General features: G+C 40.9%; 1 protein-coding gene across 1 annotated transcript in view; it reads right to left on the minus strand.

Annotated features, from left to right (window-relative positions):
• Positions 1-1636: 1636 nt before the first annotated feature.
• The window catches only part of LOC139252377 (cytosol aminopeptidase-like), a gene marked incomplete at its 5' end in the record, with an annotated part of 45482 nt that continues 34445 nt past the window's right edge, over positions 1637-12673 (minus strand). The window contains one exon of the mRNA XM_070873362.1: positions 1637-2524. Coding sequence (XP_070729463.1) covers positions 2329-2524 — 196 coding nt within the window. The remainder of the gene's footprint in view (positions 2525-12673) is intronic.

Genomic DNA, 12673 nt, shown 5'->3' on the forward strand with positions numbered 1-12673 from the left:
TGTTCCGCCATTCAATTCGACCATGGCTAATCTATATCTTAACTCCATCTACCTGTCTTTGTTCCGTAACCATTAATACGCTTGCCTAACAAAAATCTATCAATCTCAGTTTTGAAATTTTCAATTGACATTTTGAAGGAAGATTTCAACAGTACAGAAGCAGAGATAGGGTGGAAGTGGGCAATGTTGTAGAAATAGAAGTGATAGAACGGTTAGGGGGTCTTAAACTCAATTCAGGGTCAAACATGATACAAAGTTGCAAATACTTTGCTTCAGCCTGAAAAAGTGGTCAGGGAGAGTAATGTAATCAGTGGCAAGGGAGCAAAGTTTGTGACAGGGCCAAAGGCAAAGGCTTTGGACTTTCCATTGTTAAACTGGAGAAAGTTATGACTCCTCCAAGACAGGATGTTACAAAAGCAGTGGCAGTGGAGGCAGATATGTGTGTTATCAACATATATGTGAACCTGATCCCAGGTCTACAGATGATGTCACCAAGGAACCAACTGCTGTTCAACTGAGTATCTTTGATCACCAGTTATATGTTGCACCTCAATGCCATGGAACAATCACCTTCAATAAGGTCAGCTTAAAATTCATCAGAACAAATTGCAACCTGATCCTAAATTATAAAAATACATGTTTACTTATCATCTTATTGCATTGAAGTATCTTAAAGCACTTCAAACAATGGTCCGGAATCTGCAGTTGTAATGTCAGCATTTGCCATCATTACAGAAACTTCTGGAGTCTGCACATGGTATTTAAACACGGAAATCCTGAAGTTGCTCCATCAGAGGGCGTGCTGCTGCAGTCTTTGCAGATAGAAATCAATTAGAAATCACTGAATTGTCGTGAGCTTCCACTTTTTACACTCTATTCTCACTGTAAAAACCCTTGAAAAAGTTGAGCCTTATTGAATGAGGTGTAATTAATTTTTTTTTAAAACAGCGTACTCTGCCATAATAGGCCTTGAAAAAACGGATTTTATATTTTTAGAATGTCAAATTTCTACATTCCATGATAAAAATTCCATAGATTTTTAGAATAATTTTATTTTGAAGTTTATGACATTTCAGCTTCCACCTTAATTCCAGGTATATCTTTATTTCGCTTTTCTGTAAAATTATAAAAAGTGAATGATAAAACCTGCTTGTTACTTCCTGGTTTGCTGCGTCAGAATTCATCAATGTGACTGGCTGCTTAGCGTGCTTACTGAAATCATTGTTACTGGCCACCAGAGATTCCCTTATAGATGGCGCCAGAATTAAATTAACGTTGGGAAAAGTGTTGGCTAAACATTTGTAGGCAGCTTTTTTCGAGGTCAGTGATGAGCACCATCACGTCACCGTTGACCGCAAAATCCCGGCTAACTAATTATTCTTGAAACAGTGACTGTTATAGAAGTAAATATAGCAATATCTCACAAATTTTGGTTGAGGAACGTAGTCCACTAAGATATTGGAAGAGGTAGACAGGACTTCAGGTCATCTCAACCAATGTCCTGTCCTAGGGTTCGGGATAAATGATGATCTCTATTGGTTGGTCACAACTCAGTAAAGACATGAGGTTGATTTCAGCTCTGAATTGTTAAGATTTCACATTCAGCTCTTAGAACACTAGTTGGCCGACTCAAGTATTTCCTTGTACATGTACTTTTATTGCAGATGGATCAAAAGAATTATCGACATTCTGGAATGATTTTGCATCCATTAATTAGATTTTATCTGACATCAGCATTGTCAATACTAAATGTTTTGTAATCACAGCTGTGATCAGTTAGGAATTCTCATTATGTCCAGTTTATTTTCCTTTATTGTTTTGGCTTGCATGGTCTCCACTTTATTTGGCAGCTAGCAATACTGAAAGCTCAATACATCCGTCAGCTTTTGTTTTTAAACTGGGGAGACTTATTTTTCAACTATATTCAAAACATCTCAAAACTGGTCAGTTTTCACACTTTCACTGTTTGTATTGTCCAAGAGACTCTGGAATACTGCAGCTTTTGTGTTGCTGCAAAGTAGTTTCCCTTTTGCATCAAGTGAGTAGTAGCACAATGAATGATAGGAATTATGGTTCAGAGAAGATAAAAATCACCATTTAACATAAGTCACAACTGCAAATGTGAACCATGATTATAAAACTGTTCATTAATAAAATTGGTAACAAAAAATATAATTTTTTGATTCAGTACCATCTTTCCAAATGTAAAGGGAACAAAATCCAAAGTAAGCTTAATCACAGATACAAAAAAAGGGCATTTGTTTGGGTACCAAAATTATGAAACTGATGAAGTGGAAAAATATGTGGACTCATCTTTAAAAATACATTTTAAGATTTCTGTCTTTCTTGACTCAGGTAGGCTGCAAATTCCACTAATGTTCTGGTCGGTCTTCCTGCCATTCCCTTTCGCAGGTATGGAACTTCATCTTTGTTTGACATCACACCAGCTATGTCAAGGTGAGCCCAGTGTGAGACTGTAACAAACTCTCGCAAGAACGCTGCAGCTGTACACGCACCACCAGACCTGCAGGAACATTTCAGAGCAGAGTGGAAGTTACCAAGTGGCAGCAAGTGAATGTATTTCTTTGGAAGTTCATCACAGATTTTTTTTTTTAAATTGAAAATCCCCTTCAAAAAGAAAATTAAAACAAATTTTTTTCCAAATTATTCCCCCTTGAATTCTCATTATGTCCACTTGATCCCCAATTGAAACACAGTCACTCTCTGCCCTGCTGGGCAAATTTCTTGGGTGACTGTTTCATTGGGCCATCACTGCAACAACCTGTATGAAACTAACAAGCTCCCTCTTTTAATTTATATTTTCACTTTTCATCGACTAAGAGCATGTTCTCAAATTTTCAGTTTATTTTGAATAGTGGACAAAATGGTTCACTGTCAGTCACAATGCAATTTTTCAGTTGTGGTACAGTAACATTTACAGTATAATGAATAGTTATAGACTTGCATTCAATTGTTTCAACTCTAAGGCAACCACATCATGGGATTGATTTTCACGTGAAGCATATATCGGGTAGGCAGTGGGCTACTCCCAACCACCTGATGACATCTGCAGGAGGCCTAATCAATTTTTGTGATCAGGCCTCATTTACATTGACATGAGGAGGCGCCAGTGCTAATTGCACTTTTACGGATAGCTGGCTGTATAGGAGAGCAGGAAATCCGGCAATGCACCATGGACCTGCAGCAACACTTTAAAAGGGAAGGTGGAAGTGTCAGGAGTCAAACAAAGCAGCAGTTTTCAGAAAATATTAAATAATGGCTCATAACACACAAGACACTGCAGGAAAACTGAGTGCCAGACCCCTTTCCAGCTTTCCCCGACTGTAGCTAAATGCACCTGGAAATGGCCAGCTCCCGATCTGTACCGCCTGCAGTTTGTGCAATAGAATGCAGGTCGATACAAATATGGTGTTAGGGCACTGACGTGATGTGACCCTGATCTGCAAACAATACTCAGGCCTCTGCCTGTTTTCAGCCTAAATTAAGGTCAGCCTGAAAATGGGAAAGAACATACCTCCAGGGAATTCCATCCCCCACCCCGATTCTCATCCCCCCTACTGCTCACCTTATGCCTAATAGCGGGGTGGTCATAAGACAAAAATCTGTCCCCATAGTGTGCTCGACACAAAATAAAATTAAACTCGAGCTCAGATGTGTAAGATTAACAACATGCATTTATACAAGTGTCTTCAATGCAGAAAACATTCCAAGGCTCTTCACAGAGGCATAATCAAACAAAAATGGATGCCGAGCCACAGGATATATTAGCAGGGGCGTCCAAAAGCTTGGTCAAAGAGGTAGGTTTTAAGGAGGGTTTAAAACAAATTAAGAGTGGTGGAGAGGGATTTAGGGAGGGACTTCCACAGCATAGTCCCTAGATGGCTAAAGGCACAGTGCCAACAGTGCAGCAAGGGGGATATACAAGTTCTGGGGAGCTTGTATGGCTGGAGAAAGTTAGAGATAGCGAGAGGCAAAGCCAAGAATGAATTTAAACACAAAGACGGGAATTTTTAATTCGAAGCATTGGGGAACCGGGAGCCAATGTAGGTCAGTAATGATAGGGGTGGTGGGCGAGAAGGACCTGGTGCAGAATAGGATATGGGCAACTGAGTATTGGATGATGTGTAGTTTATGGAGGGTGCAAGATGAGAGATTGGGCAGGAGAGCATCGGCATATCCTTAAAACCTTTCAGTATCAAATCAAAACAGAAAATAGTTTGCAGATCTTTTACCACACAACAGTAACAATATTTGAGTTTACAAATGTAAAGAGTGCTTATTTGGAAGAGTACTGAAAAGTATTAATGCCTTAACGTAAAGGCAATTAACCACAGAATGCAAGTTCACACAAAATAGGAAACATCTAATGGATATAAATTTGCTCAGTGTAACTCCTCAGTTTGGTATAAGACTACAGAATTAGGATTTACGTCCTAAATAAAAATCTGAGTAATGAAAGTCCCACCCGAAACAGAACAACTTGTATTTATATAGCACCTTTAACATAGTAAAACATCCACATTATAAAATAAAATTTGACACTGCGCCACATAAGGAGATATGAGTGCAGATGACTAAAAGTTTGATCAAAGAGGTAGGTTTTAAGGAGCGTCTTAAAGGAGGAAAGAGAGGTAAAGAGGCGGAGAGGTTTAGGGAAGGAATTCCAGAGCTCAGGGTCTAGGCAGCTGAAGGCACAGCCATTGATGGCAGAGCAATTAAAATCGGGTATGCTCATGAGACCAGAATTAGAGGACGCAGATATCTCGAAGGATTGTGGGGCTGGAGTAGATTACAGGGATAGGGATGGAGGGATTTAAATACATGGATGTGAATTTAAAATCGAGGCGTTGCATAACCAGGAGCCAATGTAGGTCAACGAGCACAGGGGTGATGGGCGAATGGGACTTGGTGCAAGTTAGGACACGGACAGCAGAGTTTTGGATGACCTCAAGTTTATGGAGGGTAGAACGAGGGAGGCCAACCAGGAGTGCATTGGAATAGTCACGTCTAGATGTAATGAAGGCATGGATGAAGGATTCAGCAGATGAGCTGAGGCAGGGATCGAGTCTGGCAATGTTCTGGAGGTGGAAATAGGCGGTCTTAATGATGGAGTGGATATGTGGTCGGAAACCCAGCTCGGGGTCAAATATGACACCAAGGATGCGAACAGTCTGGTTCAGCCTCAGACAGTTGCCAGGGAACGGGATGGAGTCAGTGACTGGGGAAAGGAGACAATAGAGAGGTTGAGAGAGGTGGTGGAGAGGCAGAACTGGGTGTCAGCATGTGGAACCTGAAGTTGTGTTTTTGGTTGATGTCAGAGGGGCAGCATGTAATGAGAAATATGAAGGGGCCAAAGATAGATCCTTGGGGGTCTCCAAAGGTGCAGGAGCGGGAAGAGAAGCAATTACAGGTGATACTATGACTACGACTGGATAGATAAGAATGGAACCAGGCAAAAGCAGGAACACAGCTAGATGACGGTGGAGAGGCGTTGGAGGAGGATTGCGTGGTCAACCATGTCAAAGGCTACAGACAGGTCGAGAAGGACAAGGAGAGATAGTTTACCTTTGCACTGTCACATAGGATGTCATTTTTTACTTTGATGGGAGCCCATTCGTTACTGTGACAGGGCGGAAACCTGATTGGAGTTCTGGGAAAGATGGGCATAGATTTGGGAGGCAATACGTTCAAGGATTTGAGAGGAAAGGGAGGTTGGAGATGGGGCAACGATTAATCTATAATTCTCTTTCAGATGCTAAACGACCTGCTGTAAAATTCCAACAATGGCCTGGATTTTGCTGTACTAATAACGGAAGGCTGTCATCCTTATTGCTGAGTAACAGTGACAGCAATTTCTGGCGTCCGCACATGCGTAATTAAACACGGAAATCCGGAAGTTCCTGTCACTGATGCCCTGCTCCTCCACAGGGTGTGCTGTTGCAGTATTCGTCGATGGAATCTGCACAGAAATCACAGTGATGGCGAGAACTTAGGCCAACTACCCCTATTTTCTCTCTAAACACAAATGAAAAGGCTAGGTGTTGTACAATCAGGAGTAGCTGAGTTTTTAAACAGCGTAGTAAGTGATAATTACTGAACAACTTCTCTGGATCTTGAAAAAAATAATTGCACAAGTATGGAGTCTCATTGCCTCAAGAAATTAATGTTGCAGATTTATTTTTAATAAAAATAATTTTTTTTTAAATTCTGCTTTTGTTCTTCTTTAATGTCTTTCCCTTAATTCCATGCGTATGTCCCAGCCTTTATTTTTCTTCCTATCCAATAATTTAAATAATAATTTATATTTCCAGTTTTAATTCCTACTTTGCCATCTGTGTCTCAGTGAAGATTGTTCAATCTGGTTGATTGAACAGCCTCCATGCTGCTTGACCTACTCACAGATGCCACAGAGCCCCTGTAGAGGGCGCCAAATTCAACAAGCCCTCTAAAAGTCTGTGGGCAACCGTACGCAAAGTGAATAGCAAAAACTGTTCCTTCGGCGCTCATAGCAAAATCTGGGCCAATAGCATAATTATTTCACTTGTTTTTTAGTACCCAGAAATCAACCCAAGTGCTAACATAAAAGTGCCATTGGATATGTGAATGAATAACGGAAAAAATAAAGTATGAGGTCAAGGCCCATGATGTAGGACATTAGAAAAAGTGGAGAAAGGTTTGGCAATATCAAGTTTGGGTTTTAAAAGCCGACACACATTGGCGAAGGGAAGACTTGAGGAGATAAGAATTTTCAAAGTTTTGTGGTTCTGTGATAGGGTAGGATGAGTTTAAATTTCAACACAGCAGGCTTACAACCTTATACTGCAGCATCATGAAACAAGCAAATGTAACTCCCTTATTTAAAAAAGGAGAGAGCGAAACCACAAAATTATAGACCCGTTAGTCTAATATCTGTCGTGGAGAAGTTATTGGAATCTATAATTAAGGACAAAATGACTAAGCATTTGGAGAAATTTGAGCTGATTACAGAGCGCCAACATGCATTTGTAAACATTGGGTCATGTCTAACATAGAAACATAGAAAATAGGAGCAGGAGTAGGCCATTTGGCCCTTCGAGCCTGCACCACCATTCAATATGATCATGGCTGATCATGCAACTTCAGTACCCCATTCCTGCTTTCTCTCCATACCCCTTGATCCCTTTAGCCTAAAGGGCCACATCTAAATCCCTTTTGAATATATCTAATGAACTGCCTTCAACAACTTTTTGTGGTAGAGAATTCCACTGGTTCTCAATTCTCCAAGTGAAGAAGTTTCTCCTCGTCTCGGTCCTAAATGGCTTACCTCTTATCCTTAGACTGTGACCCCTGGTTCTGGACTTCCCCAACATCAGGAACATTCTTCTTGCATCTAACTTGTCCAACCCCTTCAGAATTTTATATGTTTCTATGAGATCCCCTCTCATTCTTCTAAATTCCAGTGAATATAAGCCTAATCGATCCGGTCTTTCTTCATATGTCGGTCCTGCCATCCCAGGAATCAGTATGGTGAACCTTCTCTCCAACTCCCTCAATAGCAAGAATGTCCTTCCTCAGATTAAGAGACCAAAACTGTACACAATATTCAAGTTGTGGCCTCACCAAGGCCCTGTACAACTGCAGTAAAACCTCCTTGCTCTTATACTCAAATCCTCTCGCTATGAAGGCCAACATGACATTTGCCTTCTTCACCGCCTGCTGTACCTGCATGCCAACTTTCAATGACTGATGTACCATGACACTCAGGTCTCGTTGCACCTCCCCTTTTCCTAACCTGTCACCATTCAGATAATATTCTGCCTTCCTGTTTTTTTCCACCAAAGTGAATAACCTCACATTTATCTACATTGTACTGCATCTGCCATGCATTTGCCCACTCACCTAACCTATCCAAGTCACCCTGCAGCCTCTTAGCATCCTCCTCACAGCTCACACTGCCACCCAGCTTAGTGTCATCTGCAAACTTGGAAATATTACATTCAATTCCTTCATCCAAATAATTAATGTATATTGTAAATAGCTGAGGTCCCAGCACTGAACCTTGCGGTACCCCACTAGTCACTGCCTGCCATTCTGAAAAGAACCCATTTATTCCTACTCTTTGCTTCCTGTCTGCCAACCAGTTTTCTATCCACATCAATACATTACCCCCAATACCATGAGCTTTAATTTTGCACACTAATCTCTTTAGTTTAATTTAGTTTTTTTTAGGAAGTAACTAAAGTCTATGGATGCAGCTTATATGGTCTTTCAGAAGGCATTTGATAAGGTTCCACATCAGAGACTGTTAGCTAAAATTAAAGAAAAATTAATGACCTGGTTAGGAGACTGGTGTGAGAATCCTGGGAAGTCTCCATTTCAGATTTTCCCGACAAACTAACATGGACTAAATGAATTAAGTATTATGAGTTATAGGTTCAAGTTTGTATTTTGTTCCTGTTACACGACGCACGACGATTCTTGAATAATCATACTTTTAAACTAGTGTAATATGCCCTGGGTGGACCCGGTTAGATGGATTAGTTGATTATTAGAATATTCGTTTTCTATCTTTAGTGATGTAATCATAAGTAATCGATTTATAATCGTGTGCAAGAATTAAATGTAAAGGTTTATAATCATCAATTGTTTGGAATGATAACCTGAATTATATATGACATGTAAACCTTTTGCTTATGATTAAAAGTCTGTGAGTAAGCTGTAACCAAACAGCCTGGGGTGAGAAAGAGGAATGCCATGGTCGAATAGGGAGGCTATGGGTGAAGGTTGGATATTAGCCAACAGTAAGGATAGAGGCATAGAGTGCAGCTAGCCTGGGATGCAAGGTCAGATGTGGCTGCCACTGTGTTGGAATGTTATGAAGTCTGCGGTAAATTAAAAACATTGGCCTCTCACAGAAAGAGCAAGGACACCATATCTCGACACTTTGGAGATATGTTCATTTTGCGCTGCCGTAACTACCCCAGATATGAGTCTTGATGGTCAAAAACAGATGATGTAAGGCTGTCATAAGACCAGAAGCTGTATAAGTCACGGTGCTGCAGATGTGGCACCTTTATGGTTGGATTTTGGGTTTTGGATGTAAGCCAGTGATTGATTCAATAAGTCTCCATAGGCTTAGAAAAAGTGAGAAAAAGTCTAAGAAGGGGTCACTTGGGCACTTAGAGGGTAGAGGCATTCGGCCAAGAGCTTGGGAACATCCACCAGATGAGCTGAGGAGGGGGCAGGTTGTCGGAGGACCCATACCGATGGACGAGGGAGCCTAGAGGCCAGGGCTGACATGGGTGGATTCGTGGAGATCACGACCTTCTAACCAGGGTACAACAGATAATGTAACTCACATTTGCGCCTTGTTAGACTATTGCTCAGATACTGTAATGTATTAAGTCTTGCTTATACTGAATAAAAATAATCACCGTCACCAATAAAGGTCACATCGAATCTTTCGTACCTTAACAGTGGAAACAGTTAATTGGTCAGGATCCCGAAACTCTAACAATAGTTAGATAGTGGAAGACATAGAGTAGGGTTAATGGGTATGTACTTGAATTGGAAGGAAGTGACTAGTAGTGTCCATAAGGGTCTGTGGTGGAGCCTCATCCATTCACTATATTTATTGATGAATTAAGAGAGAGCCATATATCCAAGTTTGCTGGTTGGCGACACAGTAAGTCGCGTAGATAAGAAGCATAAAATTATGATGCTGGTAACATTGGAGAAGGATGAATTTCAGAAACAAGGATATTGTACTGTAAAGATAGGCACATATAAATATTGAGCTCAAGAATTTTTAAGATTGAAATACATAGACTTTTAAAACACAGGTTTTTCATCACAGCAGGAGGCAGTGTATGGGAAGGAGATTGCTGCAATATAAAAGGCAATATGGTGCTATAGAACATGCATCAAAGATTGTTCATAATAAAGCTATGGCTCAGGTAAAGCAGTGATCGGAAGTAGCAGTATGGTGTGAAAATGCATGGGGGACTCCTATCTCCGTTTGGCAATCGGTTCAAAAAACTAGGTGGTCATAAAACATCAGATGGTGTTGGATTCAGCAGGAAGCAGACCATAAAGAAAATGGTATAAGAAGAGATTCCATGTTTTTATTTAGTTAGAAAGAGATCTTTGACTACCTTCGAGACCCAAAAAGCAATCTTAGCAATTCCTCATTAAAATCCACACACGTGTCAGAAACTCGGCTAATGTGCACTATGCTGTATGGGTGTTTACAAGATTAATGTTTTGTCAATAATAAATTAAGTGAATCATTATATTACTATCTCTACCTTTATGAATCGGTTTAAAGGATAAAGGACTTATTCAACAGTTAGCCTTTATAATTAGAGAGCTAGTATATAAAAGGGAAGGAAGTTTTACAACTATGATACAAAGCCCTGGTTAGACCACATCTGGAGTAGTGTGCCGTTCTGGGCACTGCACTTTAGTGATGTATTGGCCTTGGATTCACGAGAATGTTATCAGAGCTCCAAGGGTTAAATTACAAGAGATTACATAAACTAGACATATTCCTTGGAACATAGAAGATTACTGCTGATTGATTTGATTGAGGTTTTTTGGACTTTGAAAGGAATTTATAGGGTAGATAGAGCAAAACCTTTTCCGCTGGTGGGGGAATCCAGTACAAGGGGACATAACCTTAAAATCAGAGCCAAACCATTCAGGAGAGAAGTTAGGAAACACTTTTTCAAGCAAAGGCTGGTAGAGGTGTGGAATTCTCTCCTACAAAAAGCAACAGATACTAGCTCAATTAATAATTTTAAATCCAAGATCGATAAATTTTTGCTATCCAAGGGTATTAGGGATTTGGAGCAAGGCAGGTGGATGGAGTTAGGATTCAGATCAGCCATGGTTTCATTGAATGGGGAAACAAGTTCGAGGGGCTGAATGGCCTACTCCTGTTCCTATGATTCAATTTCTTCAGTTTCATGCAATGTATGTTTAAAGTCATAAACATATGTGGGACATCCTGGAGAGATGTATGTTGGTCAGTGTTCTCGATCAGGCCAACATCCCCAGCATCGAAGCACCACATTCAACCAGCTCCGTTGGGCAGGCCACATTGTCCGCATGCCTGACACAAGACTCCCAAAGCAAGTATTCTACTCGGAATTCCTACACGGCAAGCGAGCCCCGGTGGGCAGAGGAAACATTTCAAGGACACCCTCAAAGCCTCCTTGATAAAGTGCAACATCCCCGTTGACACTTGGGAACCCCTGGCCATAGACTCGAGTCTCGTCGCCTAGAGCATGCAGAGAACAAGTGCAGGCAGCGGAAGGAGCGTGTGACAAACCAAACACCCCACACACCCAACGACTGTCTGTCCCACCTGTGACAGAGACTAACTGCCGTATTGGACTGTACAGTCACCTGAGAACTCACTTTTAGAGTGGAAGCAAGTCTTCCTCGATTTCGAGGGACTACCTATAATAATGATGACCCCCCCTGTGTAAGCCCCAGATAGAAGCCGATGATGTTGGACATCTTGGGGAGTTAAGGTTAACAATCAAACTTCTTTGTATCTTAAAGCAGCAGGCTTTCCAATATAAACATGATGATATTGAAGTATTGTAAAAGGAATGCATTGTCAGGCTTTCCGATATAAACAAGATTACTTTGAGGTGTCATGAGGAAAAGGCATTGCTTTTTTTCTGAAACAAAGTGTTTGTGAGGGAATAAATGTTAGCAATGACATGGTTAATGTTTCATTTTAAGGGAAGAAACATGGGAAGTAGATATCCATTGATTGATTGATTGATTAATTAATTAATTCACCCATTAACAGATAGCAATTGGTCAAAGATACTAGAAAATGTTATGTCAGGAAGTCTTGTTTAAGGTAAGTGGTTGAGGCAAACAATTGCAAACTGTTTACATAGATAGTGTGTTTTCAGATAAAGTGCGACATCCCTACTGACGCCTGGGAGTCCCTGGCCCAAGACCGCCCTAAGTGGAGGAAGTGCATCCGAGAGAGTGCTGAACACCTCGAGTGCATGCAGAAATCATGCGCAGGCAGCGGAAAGAGCGTGCGGCAAACCAGTCCCACCCACCCCTTCCTTCAACGACTATCTGTCCCACCTGTGACAGAGTCTGTGACTCTCGTATTGGACTGTTCAGCCACCAAAGAACTCACTTCAGGAGTGGAAACAAGTCTTCCTCGATACCGAGGGACTGCATTTTATGATGATGTTATCAGAGGATTTGGGAAATAGATAAATCATTGATATTTTCCTTTGATGTAGTCAAAATATTGTATATAAAGATACAGAAATTGAATATCCACTCTTTGTATACAGTTGAAGACCAATCACCTTTACTGTGCATCAATAAAGTCTGTTCCGTTTACTCGACTACGAAGGGCTCAATTTTCCCCAATGTCGTTTTTTGGTGCATTTCAAGAGTTACGCCCGTTTTTTTTGGCCCCGACTACTTAAAAAAAAAACTTGCAAGTTTCTACGTTCTAATTTTTGAAATTGGCGCCGTGCAAACTGTCCTTTAGCTTTGGAGAGATGGAGCCTAACGTCCGCATTGAAAAAAGGATAGCCCCCGCCCCGTTCTGCACATGCACAAAAAAAAAATGACGTTTTTTACGTGACTGCTGTGGGCAGCATGCCCAGTACACCTCCCAGTCTGC

Source organism: Pristiophorus japonicus, unplaced genomic scaffold, assembly GCF_044704955.1.
Source record: "Pristiophorus japonicus isolate sPriJap1 unplaced genomic scaffold, sPriJap1.hap1 HAP1_SCAFFOLD_461, whole genome shotgun sequence".
Lineage (NCBI taxonomy): Eukaryota > Metazoa > Chordata > Chondrichthyes > Pristiophoridae > Pristiophorus > Pristiophorus japonicus.